The 24,618-nt window shown below is 44.8% G+C and overlaps 1 protein-coding gene across 1 annotated transcript in view; it reads right to left on the bottom strand.

Annotated features, from left to right (window-relative positions):
• Nucleotides 1–4,242: 4,242 nt before the first annotated feature.
• GPC4 (glypican 4) overlaps nt 4,243–24,618 on the bottom strand; it is a 37,235-nt gene continuing 16,859 nt past the window's right edge. Inside the window, exons 3-8 of the mRNA XM_031064201.1 lie at nt 16,434–16,599; nt 10,602–10,732; nt 10,250–10,396; nt 9,713–9,849; nt 7,383–7,558; nt 4,243–6,536 (exon numbers count right to left, since the gene is read on the bottom strand). Coding sequence (XP_030920061.1) covers nt 6,325–6,536; nt 7,383–7,558; nt 9,713–9,849; nt 10,250–10,396; nt 10,602–10,732; nt 16,434–16,599 — 969 coding nt within the window. The 3' untranslated portion in view covers nt 4,243–6,324. The remainder of the gene's footprint in view (nt 6,537–7,382; nt 7,559–9,712; nt 9,850–10,249; nt 10,397–10,601; nt 10,733–16,433; nt 16,600–24,618) is intronic.

Raw genomic sequence — 24,618 nt, 5'->3', positions numbered from 1 at the left:
AACAAAGTCACTTAGGACTCTTCAAGTGAGAGCCACTTACTCTCTTTCTCCACTATCCATTTACAAGGGTTTCCAGTTCCTCACCTGCAAGTAAGGCAGGGTGGCTGCTCACCCAAAATCAGAGGGGTGGTGTGAAGACACATTTATTGAGAGCGGCCTCCAGAGCCCTGTCACACAGGAAATTATATATAAACACTCTGCTATGAAGACACAAACAAAGGCAGCTATAAAAAAAAAAAAGTCTTGGTTTAATCAGAATTGTTGTTCTGCTGCAGGAATCCAGTGGCTATGTGACCTTGCTTTCATTAAAGAGTCCCTGGAAATGCAGATGCACCTCCTGTAAACGTCAGTGAAATGCCTCTTGAGGACTTAACTGTCCTCAGATCTGCATCTTGCACAAGACAGCAAGCGGTGTGTGGCAGTGGCATGGGGGAAATGGCTGAACATGTACAACAATTAGCTTTAAAAATGTACCATTCCGGCTATTGTTTCAGTTGCCTGTCCCTGGGGATCCTCAGCATTACTGTGTTATTGGTGATGCTAAATGGGGTTTTCAACAAAGCTGGTCTGAAGGCTTGTGAATGCCAAAACAGCATTTCAACCCATTAAACTTCACAGACGAAACAATTTCTTCTAAAAATAATCATCAGTTCTTCCCACCAGAAAAAATAAAAGTCTGGCCATTTCCTACTGTGCCAAGTTTTCAGGCAGGCCTGATTTTTATGGCTGAGCTTATTAAGCTCTGAAGAAAAGCAGGTTAATAATGGAAACAACCAACAGAGCCGAGTTATAGGTGAAGAGAAGCCACCCTGCACAACAGGACTGCCAGGAACTGCTGGCAAAAGCATTCCACCTTGCTAATCCTGAATTTCCCTGTTCAGACTAAAAGATGTCTTAGCTCCTGCTAACATCCTTGCCATTATGTTGATGCAAATCCAGTCACGAGGCAATTACCAGCCCAGCCAAGGGCCAGCCATTGTGGGGCTGACAATAGCTTGTCAGAGGAGAAACAAATACCTTCAAACTTCTCCAAGATTTTAAGTCTCATTAGTATAAATCAGTAACCCAATTAATGAGGGGTTTAGCATATTGATTTGCATGGGATTACACAAATTAATGGTGCCCATAGAGGGAGACAGTGTGGCAGCACAGCTGGGGAGATGAGCAGCTCTGTAGGGAATTGTACTGCTGCAATATATGAATGAGGGGCACAGGCACCCCAGATTTAGTGATAGGCATGAAGCTGCTCCCACTCAGCTCCTGTGAAACCACCAGGGAGACAGACATTACCTGGCTGCTGAAATGAATCACAGACTCATTAAGACTGGGAAAGTCCTCAAAGAATATTAAATCCAACCCTTAACCTAGGAATGCCAGGTCCATCACTAAACCATGTCAATGGCTAACAAGTGGAGCAGATTTGCTGATGCAAGTAAGAGCTGGTTTTAAAATCAAAACTTCTGTTGTAGCAGTTGCAGCAATCCCTGGCTGGTGCTGAGTGGAGATGGCTTGCAAGGAAGACCACCAAGTTCCATGGCTGAGATATATTCCCACTCTGCTCCTGCTGGGGCACGGGGAATGCACAAAAGGAATCACCACAAAGAGCAAAGGGCAGCAAAGAACCACGGGGCCAAATTGCAGTGAGCAGGCTAAAAGACAAAAGGGTCTCCTTTTGGTCAAGGCAGAGCAGATCCAGGGAGGAAAGACATCCCCAGCAGTTACCCACCCAACAGTTACCCAAGGGATAGTAACCAGAGGAAGGCAACACCACACCAGGACTTCCCATCAGCATCCCCCAAAACATTCTGGGTTAAGCAAAAGCCTCTTTGCCACAGCTGCTGCTCCTCCTGCACCCAAGCTGGGTCCTCAGCTGTGCCAGGCTGTCCAGCCCCCGGGCTCAGGAAAAGGACAGTTCTCCCAGAGCAGAGGGACAAAGGGACTGGCCATGCTCAGGACTCCTTCCCTTCCTCCCAGGGCTGGCAGCCCCTCCTTGCTCCAACAGTTATAAAAGGGCTCTCAATCCATGTAACCCATTAGATACAAATTACAGCAATTTGAGCACACTTAACCTAGCATTACAGCAAGCCCATAAAGAGCTGTGTCTTCCCAGGCAATTTGCACTGCTACAAGCAATCAAACAAACCACAGCAGAGGATTAAGCAACAAGAAAAGCAAACCAAACCCAGAAAACCTGATTCCTGAAACAGCATTATCAAGAAATTATTAGTAGGGTTAGTTCACACTCAGGTGGTCTAAAACCACCACTTTTGCATCATCTCTAACCAACCTGTGTCTTCCAAGTATCTTAAACCATTAAATCCCAGCAATTCGAGAGATGCCAAGAAGCACAGAACACTTCACCATTTAGGATCAGGATTGCAGTGTTTCTGCATCAATTTTCACCCCATTCTACACATTTTACATTTATTTTTAAATTACCACCAGTCCTAGAGAACATTCTGAGGAAGAGAAGCAGCAGAGGTCAGGCAATCCTTCTGCCAGCCTGGCCACAATGGCATTGCTGGCATATGAACCACTGCAGGCAGGTGTCCCCTGGCCATCACATCTGGCAGAGACACTGCAGTTATCCCAGTTGAGCTTACATGGAAAAAGAAAGCCACCAGCATTAAAAAAAATGAAAGCACAAGTAGTTTCCCTTCTGTAAGTAGATGGATTTATCCAGGTTCCGACTTCTCGCAGCAGCAATGCCCACCAGCTTACACACACCCCCCCAATCCTTGGTTCTCAGGGACCCCAGGATGCTCCAGGCTTGTCTGCACTGGCAAGACCTGGGTGTCTGCCACTCCAGGCTGTGGGGATGTGCCAGGGGCTTCCCCAGGGACAAGAGAAAATGCTGTGGTTTTGTGCTGGCAAGTGAGGGGCACAAGCAGCAGCTGCTGATCTGCTTACATGGGCTGCACGTAGGAGGGAAGAGGGTGACATTGTGAGAAAGGTGACAAACAGGGCTGGCAACTACTGTAGGACACATGGCAAGTAAAAGCATCCAGATAGAAGGGATTTTTATGTGCCATGCTCTGAGATGCCCAATGCCAGATGCTACAATGAGGAAGGAGCCAGGACCAAACCAGAGGGCTTGCCTGGTCCAGCCAGGCATCACAGCAATTACAGGATGGTGATGGGAACAATAGCACCATCCGTCCAAGAAATGACCACTGTTCTGAGAGGGTGCACTCTCCAGAATTAATACATCACCTTGCCTGTGAGGACAAACCGAGGTTGGCTCAGCCAGGAGAAGAGCAGAACCCCGCCCTGGAGTGTGGAGACTCCTGTGGCCATTTGTCCTGACTTGGGGGGGCACCAATGCAACACAAGATGAGAAATTCTGATCACAGTCCCATTACATGCTCTCCTTTTCCCCCCTCCACGTGCCACCTGTGAAGCCATTTCAGGACAGGCACTGAGCTGTTAAAACAGGTCCTATTAAAAGCTGGATCTTTTCATTCCAGTGCTTTGGGAGACAGCACCTCCCACGCTGCCAAGGACACCACCTTTCTGCTTCATTTTGCATTTGAAGTGCACTTACCAGCTCCATTAACTTTAATAATTAATTCTATACATGGAAATTTTTCTTTGAATCATGCTCATAATGGCACTGGTTATATATGGGAAAAAAATCTGGAAGAGGGGAGCACATGCCTTCCCTGAAGTGAGCAGCATGTCTCATCCCTACCCGTATGGTTTAGTTTACAAGCTCATGTCAGAGAGCCAATTTCACACACAAACACAAAATAAAAGCAGGAACACAACTTTTGATCATCCTACTTTGATGTTTACTCTTGTTTCCTGCAGCCCCAGGTGACAAATCTGTCCTTTACTGGAAGTTTCTTGTGCTATTAACAAAATCAACTGGACACGCTTAAAACAGACAGGAGGTCTCTGCATTGGTGGCTTGTAGCAAACTGAGGAAAAATAATTAGTGAGCAATTAGTTGTAAAATGATAAATTTAAATTCAGAAGTGTTTTTGTTTTCTGAGCAGAAATGCTCAAAACCAGGAGAATTTACAAGCAACTTTCTTACATATGAACACTTAGGCCAAGAAGGGAGATGCTGGAGCAGGCAGCAGCTCCGAACATAAGGGCTTTTGTTCCACCAATCTCAGAGCTCTGAAGAAGTTTAAATTTTATTTTTTTTTCTTCATTTAACTCTGCTGGCCTGCCAGCTGGGTATGAGCCAGAAGGGTTATCCAGTCAGACCCTACTGCGATATATTTACAATGGTAGTGCATCTAAGGTTTGTTTATTTCAGGATTAAAATTCAAATGGCTAGAACCATTTAAATAATTAAAGGGCAATCAGAAAATGCCATGAAACCAAACAAATCAGGAAAAGTCATGGAAACCATCAGCAATATTTAATTCAGAAATTCTCTTTGTTAGGGAACTTTGCTGAAAGAAAACAGCTGGATGTAGTTCAACCCTCTAAATTAAAAACAATCTAACAAGGTCTACAGGGATAACTCTTTCAGCTACATACTGGAGACCAGATTCACTTCTACCAAGTAAAAGCAATAGCACTCAAAGCTAGAAAGGAAATTCCTCAGAACTGAGGTAGTTTCTAAGTATCAGCACATTTTCCAATTCCTCGCAAGGCAACTTAGCTATTTACAATCCATTTTTTCCCACACATAAATTCATAATTTTTTCAATTTTATGGTTCCATGATTTATTTTCTAAAGAAAAATAATCTAACCAGAATATCCCTAACTCTACTAACATCATGTTTTAATAAATAACTGGCTACTTCTAGTAAAATTAAGCCTCCAGGATTATTTATACCAGCCAAGAATACTCTGTCTTTATACCTTTGCAGAAATTTGGTGTGAAAATAAAGTTGAGTATAATGCTGACCCTGAGCTAACAAGTAATTAATGCTTCAATATAAAAATAGAAAATTATCCTTTATGACACAAAGGTGGAATAGAGCAAACCTTTTCTCTCAGAATTGCTTTCCTGCCCAGATCCAGGCATCCAGCCAGACCTAAAGGCTATCCAAAGCAGGAAGAGACGTGCAGAAGAACTTTAAGTCTTTCCAAAGACGTTGCTTTTGCTAAACTCTCTTAAAAATTATTTCATCTCTTTTCTTAAAAATATACAATTCTTTTATTCGTGAGTTGCTGTTCACCACAACATTGTTCCAACTCCAACAGCTCAAGGAGAGAGAGGAAGGTGTCTCAGGTAGTGCCGAAAAGCCAGAGGTGCTGGGCATCAGATCCCAGGAGACCAAACACACCCAAAATGAGGCATCTTCAGCCCTGCCAGCTCCTGCTTCCATGTACCTGCAACAGTGCCTGCTCCTTCTCTTTTGCCCCCATCCGAGAGGAAACAAAACTCTTGCAAAAACAAACCCAACCCCTCCCCACCTGCCCTCCCACAAAGGATTCCTTAGAACCAGAACCGAAAGCGTTAAAAAAACCAATCCAGCATTCGGCTAACAAACGTGCAGACAAGACACATGTTGGCATTTGGAGCTGTGAGACCACAAGTTGTTTCCAACTGAACAAGTTTAATGCCTCATTCCCACGGGGGATGCACGCTGGGGAGTGACCCACAGGAGTTACAGCTGATTGCAAGGATCCCGGGGAGCAAAGGACAGCTCTTCTCAGCGTCTGCAGAATGGGAATTCTCTGTAGTCCCTTCCAATTTAACCAAACCTCCTGTAAAGCAAGCACAACCTGCTCCTGGCATGGATGCCCTAAGCAAACGGGGCCCTTGGCACGATGACCAGTTCTGCCTTCACCTTCTGTTTTACCACATAATAAAGACAAATGACTTCCACTTCTCTCCAGATAAGGCAACTAACATAATATGGATAAATGGGAAGTTAACTACATGAAACATTTTCTGCTTGTTGGGCAATTATTTTTTCCTCATAAGATAACATGATAAATAAAACCTGCTTCTGTACAGATATTTCTCATTTCAGAAACACATACTTGTTACAGGCCAAGAGAAGACCCTGGGGTTTTTGTTTTCGTAAGAAATACAGTAAAAGAAAAAAAAAAAAGAAGTGATAAAGACACAAATGCAGAGCTAACTACAGGCTTGTATATACATTTTTGTTATCCACCTCTAACATGGACTCTTGGTGAACGGGATAGACTGGTACTTCCCATTCCTGTTATTCCCAGGATAGCAAGGGAAAAAAAAATAAATCAGTATCTTAAAACCAGTGGCAACATAGTAAAAACTGTACACTGTTGTCCATTAACTTAAAAAGCAAAGTCTCTAGATGGTATAAAAGTGAAAGCAGGTGCCTTCTACCTTTGATAATAAAAGTCTTTTCCCCTCCCCCTATGCTGCACAATTATCTCCATTGTCTTTGCATGGCCAAGAACAAAAGGCTAAGGAGCAAGGCTGCTTGTGATAGACCACTTCTGGTGGCAGCAGCAGAAGTGTTCACGGTCTTGTCGCTCTTGTTGGAGCTGCCGGTGACCTCGGTGGCGTTGAACTCGAACTCGGGGGAGCACTGCTGGAGCTCGCAGCCGCTGCCGCTCTCCTCCCCGCTGCTCTCCTCACCTGGGGAAACAAACACGCCCGCTGTGCTCCTCTGCTGTGCTCCTCTGCTGCCTGCACAAGGCAGCAGGGGCAAAAGGAAAGTGTGGCTGTTCTGGTGTTTATGAGAGGTAAGCGTGGGTCGCCTGGTTAATGTGATTTTTGTGTGCAGTATTCATGTCTGGGCGATGGGTGCAGCCCAGAAAGTCAACCACATTCTGGGCTGCAGCCAAAGCACTGTGAGCAGCAGGTCAAGGGAGGGGATTCACCCCCTTTACTCCACTCATGAGACCCCCACATGGAGTTCTGCATCCAGCTCTGGGGCCCACAGCACAGGAAGGGTCTGCTGGAGGGAGTCTAGAGGAAGACACAGAAATACTCACAGGCTGGAACAACTTTTCTATGAGGTCAGACTGAGAGAGCTAGGATTGTTGCATTAAGACACGGGGTAATGGCTTTAAACTAAAAGAAAGTAGATTGAGATTTGATATAAGGAAGAAGTGGTTTTATGATGAGGGTGGTAAAACACTGTGGCACAGGCTGCTCAGAGAGGGGGTAGGTTCCCCATCCCTGGAAAGACTCAAGGTCAGGCTGGTTGGATGGGGCTCTGAGCAGCCTGATGTAGTAAATGATGTCCCAGCTCATTGCAGGGTGATGCAATGATGACCTTTAAAGGTCCCTTCTAACCCAAACAATTCTATGGCTTTGTGGGAACACCTCTCCTCACACAGCCTGTTGGAGAGGCCAGTTCCCACCCTCCTCACTAACACGCTCACCCACAGCTGAAGCTTAACCAGCTACCCGTGTTAGCATGAAATCCGATTAAAAGGGAAGGAAGAAAAAGCAAAAGGCAAACAACAGCAAACATACTTATGTCAATGAAGTCAACGTCGTTGCCACTGTAGGCATTCTTCAGCTTGTTGGTCATCACCCGCAGAGCCATGATCTGCCGGCGAATCACCATGTCTGGCTTGGTAATGTCCACTTCAACCTCTGGGTTATTCACTTGACTTGCTAAACCATTTCCAGTCACTGCAAAGTCGTACCTGAAAAGAAACCATTCCTGCTGGTACCAGAGCTGCAGCTTGGCAGGGTCCCAGTGACACCATGGGAACTCTGCAATGCCATCCCTGCTTTCAGTCTGGGTGATACTCTGAGCCCAACAGCATCTTTCCACATGCTACACCTCACACAGCCCTTCTTACCCCATCTCCCTTCCCTACAATCTCTGCAGCATGTGGAATGAAGCACTGTTTTCATTTACGCTGTGCCACATGGGCAGGGGAATGACAATTTTCTCCCCAACTTGAAAAGGAAAGGAAGATCTGGGGTTTATATTAATAATGGCTTTCAACCACATAAATCAGTTTGCTGCAGGCTGCAGAGCAATACAAGGTGCTGAGATGCCTTGATGCCAGTTAGATGACACTTTTGGGAATGCAACCTTTGAGACCATGGTTATCCCACAGAAACCTGTAGTAACTGTTGGAGGTAAGAGTGTCATTCTGACTTTAAGTAATGGACCTTAACCATCAAGCTGGGATATTAAATGTGTGCTTCTCACCAGGCAGACATGAGAAGCAATTTCCCTAATAACCCCAGCAGGAGAAACATCTGTGATGCTGAAGATGAGATCCTGCACACCCATATATCAGAGAAGGGGAGAGCCAAGATGCTCAGCTCCAGAAGGTGTACATGCTCAGGTCTGAACACATGTACAGCCTCCTGGTTTAAAAGAGAGGCTGAGCAACAAAACCCAACAGAAAACATTTCCTGACACAGGTATTTGGAGTATCATCTTATACAGCAGGGATAGGAGATTCCCCTTTCCTCCAATTACCGTGCTAGAAAGATCAGTTTATCAGAAGAAAACATTACTTTTCTTAGTTAGGATGCCAACATCAGTATCACAAGACAGAGAAAAGCCTTTAGCACAGTCAACTGATCCTGGACACCAGGATGTTATCATACTCTGAAAAGCATGCTCAATCCCTGTCCTACAGATGGGAGTGACAATGACAATTGGTGGTGACAATTTTGTTATTATTTGTCATCAATATTATATGTTTCAAAGAAGTCTGAGACCACAGCATGGAAGACTACCAAACTTCTACCTTATTGGAGTCATGGAGACAATATTTAAGCAAATTATCTTTCCCAACCCACATAGGATATCCAGCCTGCCCTGTCTCCTTGCCAAGTGCTGCCAAATCTCCATCTCCCCTCAATGCTGGTGCCCCTGCACACACTGGGGGTATCTGCTATGAAAAGCCCATAGAGGCTGCTGATAAACAAGATTTCAGGAGGCAGAGCCACTTCTTGTCACATATACCCAAAACATTGCCCTAGCAAAGTGTGGCAGAGTTTTAGGCACACACAAAACAGTGCAAAAGTTATGAGGTCTGGCTTAGTACTGTGTCCCAAAACTATCAAGGGCAGAACCTGCTTTTACTTAGAAAAACTGCTGGAAAACCCCAGACAACTGCTTTTTTGCCTTTTAGTTTTAATGGAACATCTTGGATTGTGCTTATTTCCTCAGTAAGCAAACAGAAAAAAAAAGAGAAACTTTTATTTCCAAAATAAAAGTTAAACAGTTACATAAACCATATGACAGAAAAACGCTGGCTTACTCATGTGTTGCCAATTTCTTCCTTACAAGCAAAAAAAAAAAAGAGTTTTGTAACTCTTTTTTTCCATAGAAAGTGTGAATGAAACCACTGGCCCCCTTGTGCCACTGACCTCAGCAGTGGAGAAGGTCTCCACCCTCCATCACCCCTGCCCTTGCTCAACAAAGAAACCAGTTCCTGGTGGAAACACCAACTGGGGGCACTGGGGCAACAGCACAGTCAGACAACACAAGCACCTCTGCTCTGTGGCTGGGATACAGATTTTGTACAGATCTCCCCAGTTCCATGAACAACTAGTAAGGGACTTAAGTCCAAGGAGAGATGACCTATTTGGGTATCCACACTCTGCTCCCTTCTCTAAAAGAAACTCCCATGCAGAGCCTGGACAACACTTCAGTGCTACATTCCAGCTCTTCCATTTACAAAAACAAAAGGGGTAATGGGCAGCAGCCTGTCTTGGGCGAGCTGGGATCACTCCTGTAGGAGAAAAGGGCTCAGGGAGAGGGATGAGGAAACAGGGAAGGTCTGGGGTGAGAGGGAAAGGGTTAACCAGGGGCAGCAGCATCACCAAACCTGCTCTTGGCGCTTCCATTCCAGCACTCATTCTCATTGACAGTGCCTACAGACATCTTTTCATCATTGCAAATGTTGCCAGGGAGAGATGACCAAAATTTTTTGGCTTGTTTCAGCTTCTCTTTCACATCAGTAACCTATTAAATAAAATAAAAAAAGGAACACAAGACATAATCCAGAATACCAAACACTCAGTAAAAGTGAAGTTGAGAAGGGTTTTTTTCATCACAACAGACATGTACAGGCCAGATCTTCAGGCTGTGAGTTTTGATGGTTGATTTACTTTTTTAATACAAAATTAAACACTGCTCCTCAAACACATATTATTCATAAGCCAAGCTTTTAACACAAGCACTTCTCTGACATAGAAGCGCTGAGGTAATTAATGTCTGGAGCTATGGGCAGATTACACCCCTTAGAGAGTTTTGAGACAGCCAAGGAATATTAAGAAAGCCTATCAATTAAAAATGGTAAATTATACCCTGTGGTACTCAAGTATGGAGCACCTGTGTGGCACCAGCAGGACCAGGCACTCACCAGTCGGTCCAGGCTCGTGCCAGCAGCTGTTGTGGGTCGCTCCTCTGGGTTGTAGGGTCTGAAACGAGCAGTGAAACCACCTTCAGAGACAGAGCGAGCAGTCCGGCCTTGGGCAAGTGTTTTTGGCTGGCCACATCCCTGGAAAACCTGTGTGAGAGAAGGAAAGGATTTTATGAAGTAAGAGGTCACAAAAGCCTCCCTTTCCCAGGCTCCAACGCAGCCCCTGCCCAAAATAACACATTAGCTTTATATATACTTGAAAGGGCATTCAAGAAAAAACATATTAACAAGAACAAGGAAATAAAACACATTAAATAAAAAAAATTTCTAAGTGTCCTCTTGGCCCATTTACCTTCTGAGACACCTGCATGCTGTTCTCCTGCATGTTCATGATTGCATCTGAAATTTTCACATCAATGGGGTCCATGACAGACTCAATGTTGAAAGGTCCCTCCAGCCTCTCTGCTACCAGCAGCATTGAATCTAACAGAGAGAGAGAAATCCAAAGGTTTGTAATGGAGGAGAATCCACCACTCAGAGAGAAAACAAAGGTTTCTAATGGATGAGCTTCAGGAATAAGAGTTAAGAAGGATAACAGTTTGAGCACATGGACATTGACCACTGCAGTGTCACCTCTGACCAGCACACATCTCCAGGAAATATTTTGCTCAGTTCCCAGAGCCTACACCTTCACCAGGCACTTACAGGCTGCCAGCACCAAACCACAGGCTCATGTACATCAAAAGCCATCACAGCCTGCCAACAGCAGCCTGTAATCAGCTCCTCCCATCAGAACAAGCATTACTAACACTCTCCTTTCCATGCTGGTTTATTAAAGGTTGCCTTGTGTCATTTGTTTTTCAAGACTGCTTTCAAAGCCATCAGCTTCCTCATGCTGGTCTTGAGCACAAGGCACCAACATGCAAGGGTCCAAGACAATCCTTGATAGCATCTCTCCCTTATGGAGAGCTACAGGCTTTTTCCTGCCCAGGGAAGCCAAGAGGTTGCAACTCCTAGCGCCACGTGGACAAATTTGCACAAGGGAGGGAGTCTGTGTGAGAGCAGGGTGAATGCTGTGCACTCATGATGTATTTGGCACATCTCTAAGCAAGGGGAGATGGAAAGTCTCTCAGCCAACACCAGGTCACTCCTCCTGCGCCGACATGCATGTCCTCATCAAATGCATCATTAAACACAGCAGCTACTGGACCCTCCACTACTTCCTCTGGGAAATTACTACAGGCATTAAGCTTTCACCCTGCACTGCATTTAAGCCCTCTCTCTGGTTCTCCCCTACAAGGTGCCTCCAGGAATACACCTGGCACTGAGCTCCTGTCTCTTCTCACCCATCACAACCTTAATTTACTGTTAGTTTTCACTGCAGCCCCTCAATCCCAAAGCATTTGCTGGTCTCCTCTCCTGCATCACTTAACGATGCTCTGCCACAAACTCATCTTTTTCCAGTTGCATGTAATTCCTCAATTTTTCCTAGCCTGAGTGACAAGGACAGAACAGCCCCTCTGGCCCCAAGGAGCTCCTCCCTGCTCCTAAGATATGCCTGGTTCCTTCCATTAACGAGAAATGGGCGTTCCACACTCAGTCTATTCATCTTTCTCATGACATTCATCCGCCTCCTAAGTGCAGAAGGTACTTTGCACAAACAGAAAACTTCTGTAGGCTCTGGCTATCTGTTAAATCCCTATAAAGAAAATCTACATACTGAACAATTTAGTAATAGCTCTGCCTGAGTGCCCAAGTCATGTTAAATAAACTACATTTAAAAAACCCCACACATGATGAAAAATATAAACCAAAGATATTTCAGTATGTAAAGTTATTATCATTATTATTAAAAACAACAACATAACACAACAAATTATAATAATAATCCAACACCATAACCCCCACCATGAATTGCAGATGCCTTCCTAGCTTGTAAATTCACTTTTTAAAGAAAACTCAATATTCCAAAAATTTGCTGGGTGTTAGTTAAAGGACTATCATTCAGTTGAGCCCCTCTCAATCACTCAGCTCCACCAAGGTGTGGTTGTTTAGGGAGTGAGCTCCAGAGGAGCTGGTGGTCCCATGAAAGGCCCTCACTCTGCAGGCACACACCACCAGCATCAGTGACAGAGCTCTTGCAGGGCATGGCTGGAATTTCACCATCAGGGACTACAAACAGGTCTGAACTAAATGCATTAAAAAAAAAAAAAGGAAAAAAAAAGGAAAAAAAAAGGAGACGGTAATAACAAATGAAACAAAGAGTCTTAGACTGTATTGTGGTGGGCTCCAATAAAGTGATGCTTCAAATCTCTGAGTAATGACTGCTAGCATGAATATACCATTGTGCTGGAGGAGAGAAAAATGCTTTTGATGTGCTACCAAATGGAGACTTTTGTAAACAAGTGGAGCACAACTTAAATGTGTTCATCATTGTCAAAGCTTTTGGGGTTTTTCACGCGCATAAAGAACATCCCGGTGCAGCGTGCAGGAAGCCGCTCATTTCAAATAAAAATATTATGAGTAGACAGATAATAAAACCCATAAAATGCACAGGGTTAAAAAAAAAAAAAAAAAAAAGAAAAATCATTCCATTTTGTAACTACTTAATTCTCTGAGTGGCCAGGAAAGGCCACAGATCAATAAAGTGTTTGTGAAAGACTGAAAGGAAACATAAACCCCAATTCTTCTGGCTCTTTGGCATCTTTGTAAACTTTGAGCCGGGCAGGCCATCCACAAGACCATGGGAATGTAGAGCGAATTGGGCCCTTTGTTAGCAGGGGTGCCATGGCGTTCCATGTATCACAGCCCAGGAATGCAGCCTCTGCTTTGACTGCCCATAGAGAAAATGCATTCGGCCTCCAGCAGAGCTGCCAAAGCTGGTGAGAAAAGATAAGGAAAGGAGTAATTGGAGTTGGGATTGATACTGGCAAGGAAGACTAAACGAAATAAACTTTCATTAGAAAGGGGTGGAGAGGAGCGAGGGCTGAGCATGGGGGGGGGGGCTCTGCCTCACCCACAGTTTTGATTTTGGAGGCATCCTGCGAACTTTTACCTCCCAGCAGGAGCTGGCTGGTGTCCCCAGAGCAGTGGTGGCCAGCAGTGGTTCCCTCTGGCAGCCCCGACTGACGCTGCCAAGGCTGGCTGGGGTTCGGAGCGCCGCCAGCACCACTGCCCGCAGGAGGGGAGGCTCCTGCCCAGCTCCAGGAGCCAACCTTCCGAGCAACTCAGCTCCCAGAAAAAGATTCTCCATTATGGGGAGCAGAGAGGGGTTGATTACAAATAACAATTATTTGCCCGAGCTCTCGTGCAAAGTAAATGATATTTATGAGCCACGGTGAGATGGCTCAGCTTTGTTTCACCAAAATCCTCAACTCTGGCAGAGTGAAAAATGTATCCCAGCCATGTATTACAAACACACAGCACGACAAAGACTGTCTCTCCTCCCTGTGATGGGGAGATAGAAGTGGATTTAGGTGAAAAAAAAACCCAACCAAGACACACCATCTAGCACCATCCCTTAAAGACCCTTTTCCTCTTGCATACATTTGTCCTTGCTACTGGCATTGAGACAATCCTTGGCAACAAAGCACCTCGCTCTCATGAAGGAAAGCAATTCTTTCTCATTGTGCCACCAATAATCAGAAACCCACATCTTCAGCCTCACTGTCTGACTTGAAGAACAAAAGGCAGTTTTCAGTCTTAACCCCAAGATCTGATTTAAAAGGGGAAGGAAGGAGGGGGAAGACCTTGACCATTCATTAACAACAATCTTTTTTTTTTTTTTAGCGGGGTGGGGGAAAAAATTCTTTGCACACAAAGTAGTACTCCAGATATGTATATGGAGCCTGAATTCGACATCTTTGAGCAGAGTAAACCTTTGTGGAGAAAAAAAAATCATGAAAAGGCACTGGAGATTAACACTGTTCATTCAGGAAGGCTCCAACCCCCCAACAGCTTGTTTGAAACAAAGTATACCCCTGTCTAATTGGTGTACAATTGTGTCAGGAATAGAGGGAGAAATAATTTAGATAGTTAAAGGGGAGAAAAGAGTACAATTCGGTCATTATTTCATACTCCTCAGCTTTAAATGGTACTTTGGAGAAATAAGGAATTACAAAGTCTTCTTGTCTCAAAAAACCTACAAACTTTACATCCCAGCTTTACATAATTGACTTACTTATAGACCCACTAGTACACACAAATGCGTATTTCACATTCATATAGACTTGCAGCACTTGCTACAAGTTCTCTGATTTAACTATTTTTAAATTGATTTGATAGGTTCAAACTCTGCTTTGGACTCGTAATAAATCATTGCCATAACTTGGCACTTAAACCCACAATGCAAAATCTCATTGAGACCGTGGAGGTGGGATTTTGGGATTTTGTGAGGTGGTTTGGGGGAAATTTTTTTGGGTGTTATTTCTTTAATTATTTAAACCTTTAACCACACACACAAGATATTTGTGGCATATTCCCTGCCCTAAACACCAGATATATTTAATTTAATTTGTCTCAAGTGGCAAACTGAGAGAGAAACGAAAGTCTGGAACATAACCAGCACCTGTTCATTTATTAAATTGTCTAAAGAAAGCACAGCTTAAGTTTTCTGTATCTGTACTCCGCTGCAAGAACCAAGCAAATACTGCCAATAAATGTAACAAAGCTTAATACCACACTTAAGTAATGAGTGGGCAAGAAGCCCTTTGGGGAGGAAGCACTGCAAGAAGCAGGCTTTGCTTCCAACCTGGAATCACATGTATTTATTTTGTCTTGTTTAATAATCTTAATTATTGTATGCAGTCCCTGATCAGTCTCGTGTGACAGGGCTCGCCGGCTTCCCCTGAGGTTCGTTTTCAGCTGCATACCACCTACAGCAATTAGCTGCTTGTGCTTTTGTCTGTTTTCTGGCATTATGCCCTTCCCTTTCATGGGATTCTTCTTTTCTACTTGGACTAGATGTTTGCAAGTCTCCTGGCTTTCAGCTATTTCAGCAACAATTGTAGTTGAAATACTTAATATTCTCATGAGAAAGACGGCTCTGAGGACTGGGGGGCTGGGGTGTCAGCCTCCCAGAGAATGACTTGGAAACCCAACTTAGTGTCATATTTAGCTCCCTATATGGAATACACACACAAAAAAATGCCCTCTGAAAATAACACCCTGCACACATTCAGTTGGCATGGGCAGAAAAGTGAAAATCCAGTGCACAAAAACAGAGGAAAACAAGTTCTAAGACATAAATGGAGCCAGAAATGTCAGCTAGCAGCAATTTCCTTTTTTTTAATCTTGCAACTTAGTGAAATATTTCATTTCTAACAATCTTTTTTGTCCATGAGTGGAATGGAAGAGCACCACAGCCTTTTTAGTAGCAACAGATACTTTACACGTGCACTTCATCACACATTAACTAGAGGGAAGCGACTGCTCCCAAAGGATGCTCGATCACAGATAAATCAAACCTCCTAGAAAAGCAGCACAAATGAAAACATTTAACATTATCTATTGCCTGTGCCCCAAAATGTGATGCACTGCCAATTCTGATGAGCCTTGACCCAAGGTAGAATTTAACATTTCAGTCTAAATTTTATGTATTGAATGACACTGTGTATAAACACAGAAGAGAAATAACAAACAGGAGGAAGAGGATGGCAAAAGCACAAGCACGGTTTCATACAAGACCTGCTGACATTGCAAAAAGATGGTGGCCAAGCACCAAATGAGCTGTTTAAAAACAGATTCAGACATGTCCCATTCAATTTTTTAGTGTAAAATCCAGGCCTACAGCTTTTCCCAAAGCTCTTTATGGCTGGCAAGGAGACTCCCAGGCTGCTGAAGGAGAAAACTGACTTCAGGAAGGACAGCTGTATGGTGACAACAAGGTGTAAGAAGCATAGAAAAACCAGCGTGTACACATGCTTGATCCAGCAAGAAGAAATGCCACTTCCATCCTCCTGAAGCTTGCTGCAACAAAAGTCACTGGCACAACATTCTCATTTATTTGGAGGTTAATGTGAATAGCAAAAGGTGTGCTGTACTCAGAGGTGTGGAAGGAAAAGATACCCATCACAGATACCTGAAAAACCTGCTACAGCTCAGCACAGCCACTCACAATGCTGTTCAGGTGAGGGACACACTACCAGTGCAGACTTACAGGCAGTTTTAACCCATATTGCCTTACCCATAAAGATATTCCACTCGGCATCCAAGTCCCCTTGGTTGGCCAAGCAGCCTCTCATGACATTGAAGCAGTAGTTGTAGCAGGGCTTCACTGACACCAGACCCCGGCAGTGTGGGCAGTACATCATTTTCAGCAGCGCCCGCGTTCCCTGAGGCGTGGGGTTCACCTTTATGAGAGAGAAAGAAAAAAGGACAAGAAAATTAGCCCTCAGTCACTAAAGCAAAAAACCTCACACATTTACCCCAAGGTGCATGGGACAGAGCTGTGCAGAAGAGATGCAGTGGGGTCAGGCGTTGTGGCTGGTCCCTGCTTATGTGCTCCAAAAGCTGGGGAACAGATGGAGGGGTCTGGCTCACCTCCTCGGGGGTATGTGCCACTCCAGGGGACACAGACAGCCCCCATCTCTGCAAAACATTATTTGCACCATGTAATACACCCTGTAGGATGTGGGACCCCTCCCAGGGCTGCAAGGACAGGCACTCCAAGGGGACAGGCAGCACTCAAGCTCAGGGAATGCAGCAAAATGCACTCAAGTCAAAAGATGTCACACAAAGCTGCACTCTCTGAGCCCTGCTGCAAACATGTGCTGAAGATGATGATGCTGGGATATTTCAGGAAAAAGTGGGACATCAAGATGGGATGTCTGACACGATCCCTGTACCAAACCCACTGGGAGCATGCCCTCCTCCTCAGCGGGGCTGTGGCTCTTCCTGGACAATCGCCCAGCAGGGCTCTCCAGCACAGAGACCAGCTCCTTTATATCACATTCAAGTCCCTCAACACAGCATTTACATGACAGATACCCGGGTTCATTTACACTCAGCACTCATCACGCTCAGTAACACCATTCCCCACACCCCAAGGAGGTGGCAGCTACAACCCTGCAGCTGAGGACAAGCCAGGAGGACCCTCAAAGCCATGGTGCAGCCGCTGGGCGTGTGAGTGGAGCTGTCTGTAGCAGGCACGTCACCCCTAAGCCCTCAACAGGGCTGTTTTCCAAAGTGACTCATGATCATTCATGTTTGATTCACCCTCTGGCCCAGCTTCAAAACATTCATTGAAACCATCTCCATCCAGCCAGTCCAAGGAGCATTAGCTCCATCCCGACCACATGGTGGGTCCATCTGAAGTGTTGAACGGAGAAGCTCCCTCAAGAGCAAGTTTAAGTGCTAATTAGCCACATATGAAAATAGAAAATTCAGATGCAATCAGAGATTCCCTGACAAAACAGAAGTGGTGTCTGGTGTTTTAAACAATGCACCTGAGACTCCTTGTAAGGCATTTAGGAAAGTGCTCTAAAGGGGCTGTGATCCAAGACTGTGGTGGAGGAGACACACAACATCCCTGAGAAAGAGCAAAGTCCCTCAACACAAACAGCTGGAGATGTGGATGGCCTTCACGTGCTGGAGGTCTGGGAACTAACTTCACAGCAGAGGACAATAGGACTAAGTGGAGATGAATGTACACAAGGAAGATCTGGTACCACATGTATGCTGAGGACCTTACTATTGCCCATCTCAGTGTGAGGACTATGGAGAAACTAAGCCTAATCTTCTGTGCAAAACCTTGTTGACAGCCCATGAAACTAGGAGGCAACAGATTTTAACAAAAACAAACCCGAAAAGAAAAAGCATCATATAATCAAGCTGGCTTTGTTAGTAACATCAGCAAAATTTTAAACCCTCTTTTCTTATGGAAAGAGATTATAGATAAAGATCTGCTGTGTTTCTGACAACTCAAACCCATGGTTTCTCTTCAGCAGGCAAGTGAACTGGTTAGAAAGACAGAAGGACAGTTTTCTGTAGCTGATGTGGCTCAGCACTGGATTTTGGCTGGCCAGCAATGTTCATCAGACAGCACTTCACCCTTCTTTTGTCCACAAAAAGCCTGTATGGCTGAGGAAAAGGAGAACCCGTGTAGAAGGCTGTTTGTGGTGGCTGTGGAATCTGATTCAGATGCTCCAGAGCACATACACATTCTATATTTTATATATATATATATATATTTGGAAGGCACAGTGGGAGCAGGAGCCCCAGCAGAAGGCTCCCTATTGGGACAGCATGGCTTTAAAGGAGAGCTGGATCAAATACTAAGAGCTTAAGCAACAGAAACCAGCTAAATCAGATGATTTATAGTTGGAAAACTGGAAACAGACAAATGTAAAGGTATCATCTGCTATCCAGATGGTGCAGTCCTTGCACAACAAAAAAGTGGCAGGGGGAACTCAATAACATCTCGCACCCAGAGACAAGAGCTCTGAAGGACACTCAAGTTTAGTAGTTTAGTTGTTTCTCTGATAAAAATCCCTTCCTGTGTCATTTAGCAGTAGGTGACAGGACCTCCATGCTAAGTCCAGAGGCTTATCAGTTGATCCTGGCCATCCTAGCACTGCTAGCCCTCAAAGGAGTGCTCTGCATCCTCCTCGGGAAGAAAAATTAGGAAAATGTTGACAGCATGAGTCAGGTGCCAGAGCAGTTTGAAGTGGAATGAGAAGCAGGAGGATTCTCCAGCCCTATTGTGGAAAGCTGCAGCTTTATGGAAGGGATTGCATGGCAGCATGCTGCAAAAAGCCCCCTGCAGAGCCATGACCCAGGAGGCCCCTTCCCATCTTAGGTTCCCACCTTGTCCCACAAGCACCGAACGGCTGCAGCCCCGCAGCCTCCCCTGCTTTGATATTCCATAGGGGTTGATCTTTATGAATCCCAGCAGATGCAGGGGAAACTGAAGCTGCTTTCCTGCATTCCACAGCAGGCAATATGCAATGGTCACTTGGATCAGGTCCTTTGAGCAAAGACACGGCATGATTTTAAAGCAAGCGAGGTTTTGCTTCCTTCCTCACACAGGTTTGAGTCCTGCACAGAGCTGAGCAGAGTGTGATCACAAAGGGGTGATGGAAAAGACAAACCCCAGCCTGCAGTGACTGCCAAACTAAGCCCTGCTAGTGATGGATGTAACCCACAGGGAAGCTGTTAGTGTGCAACACAGTTGCAGGTAAAGAGGAAGACAATGGGCAAATTCATCAGTCTAGAATCGGCATTTTATCATGTCAAAAAGCAACAGGAAGGCACAACCAGAGATCACTCTAAGAGACAGTTGTGGGGAAGGCTATGAGCAATTACACCTCGTTACAACAGTGATAAATGCTTAACTGCTTGAGTATCACTGCAAGAGAACCTTAACCCCTGGCACAGGGCCTGCACCCAGTGCAGACCAACTCTGGCTCTGTCAGTGGGGTGTGCCATATGTTGCACTGGCAATTCTTCACAAGCTTTTAATGTTGGCCCTGCCACGCCAGGTGCAAGCTCTTAAAACGCCATTGTACGTAACAGTACACCCAGATATGCTTTGTTCTGGGGTTGTGTTTATCTTGGAAAGCAACTCAAGTTCATTCAAACTGTACTCTAGAATGACCCTCAAAACCAAGTAATCTCCTTTCTAATAAAGCAGAGTACCAAAGAAAGCTTTATTTGCTGGAGGGGATTTACTCTGGTAGATTTGAGCCCAGGTAGTAGTAGCTGCAGTGCACATACCCTGTAAAAGCTTCTGATAGAAGTAAATGCACTCCAGTCCCTTCCCTTTTATCTTGTAAAATTTATTTCCTTTCCATGGCGTTGCACACCAGTGCAGCAATCCATCACCCTGCGGTTTCATCATGTAAATTACAATTTGTCCATATCTATACGCTTTGTCAAATGTGAAGATTAAAAGCTGCTAACAGATGTGTTTTGGCACCAATCTTCCTATCAAACTTGCTCCTTAAAAATACAGATTTGCACACAATTCACAAAAATTAAGTGAAAAGCAAACAACTCAGGGCTTATTGCAAACATTTTGTATCACATTTGTTGGGGTAACGTCCCTACTTACATTGACTGGTAAAGGTAAAATCATGTTCCTGTAAAAATGACATGCTCCTGGCATAACAAAATCTGTTTTTTCTTGGTACCTTGTCATACCCATCCCATTTCAGAGTTTCACATGAGGGAAACTGTTACACCCTTAGCCTTTTCCAACTTGCTGGCAATTGCAGCTGGATGCATTCCTCTGCTAGAAACATCACCACTAAAGTACACACCTATGAAGTGCACTGCCTTATTCACAGGCTACCACAAAACCACCAAAACTCAAGATAAACTGATCTGTGCAAGCCGATAAAGTTCAGAGAAGCAACCGGATTCTTTTTCAGCTCCTTCCCAAGGCAAAGAATAACTGAAGAAGGATGACAGAGCTCCAACCATGGACAGTCCTGCACGGAGCTCCCACAGCTGTCAGACAGCCAGGGCTACATTACATTCTCTCCTTCTACCCTGAAGTTAACATTAAGAATGTTAATAATAACATTTAGAATCCTGTCAGCTTTAATAACTATTTATAATAACACTGATAACTCAGGCTTTCTTATTTTCCACACTTGCACAACAACAGCGTTGCCATGCCAGCAGCACAGCTGCCAGAAAACAAAAATCCAAAAATTTGAAAATAAATGTGATGAAATTACTTTTATTTTATTTGAAAAAAAAAAAAAAAAAAAAGACAGCAATACTGGTTAAAAGACTGAAAGAGTAACTTCCAAGTGACATGGAAAGATGATTTCAAAAACATACTCTGAAGCTGCCTGTGAGATGCTCTAGGTGAGCAGTCATCTTAGACAAGTGAGTTGTCATCGATTTTGGGACCAACACAACCCTACTTGCATCATTTTTTCCTTCTCTCAGTGTTGTGCAAGAACCCACAAGAACATCATCTTGGCACACGCTGGTCCTGACGTACAGCTCACTGTGAGGCAGAACATCACTTGGGAGGCTCCTGGTTTGCTTCCCCACCCCAAATATTCCAATGAAAGTGTTTTGGAATTAACTACACATTTAGCCAATTTTGCTGGCCTGGTGCTAGAACATTAATAATTTAGACAGCAACTGGTTGAACCACAGATTAAGGCCCCTGAGGTCTTGCATAAGGGAATACATTTAGGTGTGATCTTGGGAACTGCATGACTCTGTGAATCAACACTCGCTACCCATGGCAGCGTCTGCTGCGGCGTTATCTCGTGCAAGGAGAAGTTCAAGAGGACATTTCTGCTCAGTTCCCAACTTATAGAGTGTGCTCCCCCCACTCCACAAGTGACAGTGCCAAGAGGAAAAGCAGAGCTTCTGAGAGTCACAGCACCAGGCACTCGAGCTGCTGTGTTAACATTCACATGCTTGTCTTCCCCAGCAGCAACCCCAGCCCACAAGGGGCATGGGGGACCTCAGGCTGCCAGCCAGGTGGATGCCTCTCCCCCTGAACACTTACACAGGCTCAGCATCTCCTGCTATGGTGCCCTTGGGACCAAAGGGCATCACATCAAGCTTGCTCTCTGTAGGAACAAGCCTCTGCCTGCCTCAGACACCACGGATCATGAGGAGTGTTCCATTTGCCTTAATGAGTAAAGCAGCAGTGATATTTATCCCAGCATCTACAACCAAAACCATCCTTAATTATCCTTCACATTGTTTTCAAAAATAGCAGCAGAACCACAGTGCAGGGCAGAGAAAGAAAAAGCCAAAACCACGCCAGTGGACTGGAGTACTCCTGCATGACACCATCTACTCCAAATCCAGAGTCCTACCCAGGCACTCCCAGCCCTAAATCTGAGCTGACTGCTGCTCCAGCATGCTTTGAAGGCCTAGCACAGGCCCTCAGATGGCTGGAACTGAGGCAGATGCAGTCAAATTCTTGGCAGGTCTTCTCAGGGTCATCTTTGATGTGGAGAAGTGCTTGGTATTGTTTTCTGCATTGATGTTTGCCCCGGTATGTGGAAGGAAATGTCCTTGTGCACGGCAGCCCCTTGGTCTGGCCTCAGAGCTTGCAACCTGCTGCCTGGAGAGCACTGCCCCTTAGGAGGTCCCTCTGCTACACACTAAAAGGGCTCCTTAGCTCCTCTGGTTGTTTCTTAGTTACCCACATAGCAGAAGTGCTGCCCTCCTGTCCCTTCCCGGTGCATGCAAGCAGCAAATTCCATTTCTGTCACTTCCCTGGCAAGGTTGGCTCTTGCCTGATATTGCAGCCTTTGGATATATGAACATGAAATTCTTTCTGAAAGAGGATTAGAGCCACATTCCCCTTAAGTCAAACCAAGGGCAAAAACTGCACGGAGGGAGGTCAGATCTCTGACTAAACTTTTAGATCCTGAAATGGTAATTATTAGGGTTACAACTTTCACCAAAACCAGATCTTGGTGCCCTACTATTCGTGATGACACAGGCCTTAATTCTTATCCATTCATTGTTTTATTATTTTCATCACTGCTTCTCCTAAGCCAATGGCTGGTCTACATTCACCACCCATGCCAAAAATGACACAAGCCACAGTTCAGTTTGCTCATGCAGACCAGCAGGTCAACCAACAGCTCAACTTGTGTTCCACAGGTGCCTCATTCAAGATAAGGGTAAAAAGCCACTGCCAAGTGCAGAATGTCACATCCACACATCCTGGTCTGCAGAGAGATGGCGACACAGACACAGGGGTTCAATGCTGGGTGGCTGCATGCTTCAGCCCTCATGTGCCTCTACTGCTGACCTCCAGCCAGACCTCCCCTCCCAGCTCCTCCTCACCCTACAAAATGCTGTCAGGGAGCCTAGCCTTTGATTCCACTTCTTCCCTCCAAACAAGGACCTTCACCCCATACCTGTAGCTGACCTGCACCCTACAAGCCCCAGTGCACTTTGCCCTCAGAGGTGTCATGACCCTCGACCAGGCTGTGGGTTTAATGGCATGCAATTACAGGAACATCTCAGCAGCCTGTTGCAGGTTCTCATCCTTTTTCAGTCACTCATGGCTCTGCCTTGTATTGCTCCTTTTTTCCAGCCCTGGCCAGGGCAGGAAATGTCACTGCTGGCAGTAATTTAACCTGGCTGACTTCAGTGCTTGCCCAGGGTAAGTAGAGTGATCAGGGGACAGGCAGATTTCCATCTCCTGAAGGCAGGGGCAGGAAGGTCAGGGAGAAAGCACCCAGCACCCAGAGAGAAGCACTGGAGGCCCCCAGCCCCTTGCAGCCAACCTTAGAGGCAGGGCACATCTCTAACAGGCAGAAACAGCATCCTGTACAGATCTGCTGTTCAGAGCAGATCTTGAAAATATTGTACTTTTTGGGTCCAAAAAGGGAATTTGAAGGGTGAAGACTTGAGCATCAAAACTGTGGGGTTTAGACAGCTTGAAAAAAGCCTATGCTTTCTCTGAAAACCGTAAGGCTTTCTCTCTCTTGTGTATTTCAGTACAGTGGTACAGGTTTTGATCCATTCAAGGCTGAATTTAAAGTTCTTTTCTAGCATTCTGGCTCAGAAATCAAGCACACTTGCAGCTTTTCAATATTCTCTCTTCTTTTACCCCTTTATTCCCAAACTCACACAAGAACAATATCCTTCTAAATGCAACTCCCTAGTGAAGATGTAAAAATATCTGGGATCATTAAAAAGCCATCAAGGCCATTGCACTGCAGAGTGCTCTTTGCTCTCCTGATAGTATCCCGGGAAAGTACACAGCTGGGCCTTGCAGAAGTTTGTATTTCTCCTCCTGAAGATTTTCAATTAAACATTTTTAACCTACTTGTCACAAAGCACATTAAAAATGAAACTAATTTGCATTCCTTCGGACATTTTTTCATAAAGAAGAATGAAGATTTATCCCCCAAGTTAATCCCTGGTATAAGCAGTCATTCCACTACAACTCCTGAGTAAAAATAATAAGGAAGAAAAGTCAATGGAGTCATTACATAGAGCTCAGCAAAGCCAGGCTAATTTATATGTAATGTGGGAAGCCCCAAAATACAACCACAGAGCAGCAGGCATAAAAACATTAGCTTTTAAACTCACATCTAGGATTTCCCATTGTGTCTTGCAGAAACACCATGTTAGATTCCCATTGAATGAGATTAAAACACTACAGGAAAGATTATTATTCCTTCTACTGCTGCAGCTAAAGCTTAGGTATTCAACAGCAGGGACTTTTGTTACTGCTTGGAAAAGTCAATCTGTTGCAGGATTTTCAGTGCAACTTGTGAGATTGAAGTGGAAAGTAGAGCAACTGTGATTGTCCACGGCACGTGAGCTATGTTTGCAGCTGCGTGGGACTCTGGGTAGCTTTCCACACTCAAGCAATTAATTCTAGGGTTGAAGGCAACTCTACACTCAAGAATCTTCAAAAGGGA

The sequence above is a fragment of the Geospiza fortis genome, unplaced genomic scaffold (assembly GCF_000277835.1).
Source record: "Geospiza fortis unplaced genomic scaffold, GeoFor_1.0 scaffold47, whole genome shotgun sequence".
In the NCBI taxonomy this organism is placed as follows: domain Eukaryota; kingdom Metazoa; phylum Chordata; class Aves; order Passeriformes; family Thraupidae; genus Geospiza; species Geospiza fortis.
Note: the sequence above shows the minus strand (reverse complement) of the source record. Positions and strands in the feature narration are given on the sequence as shown.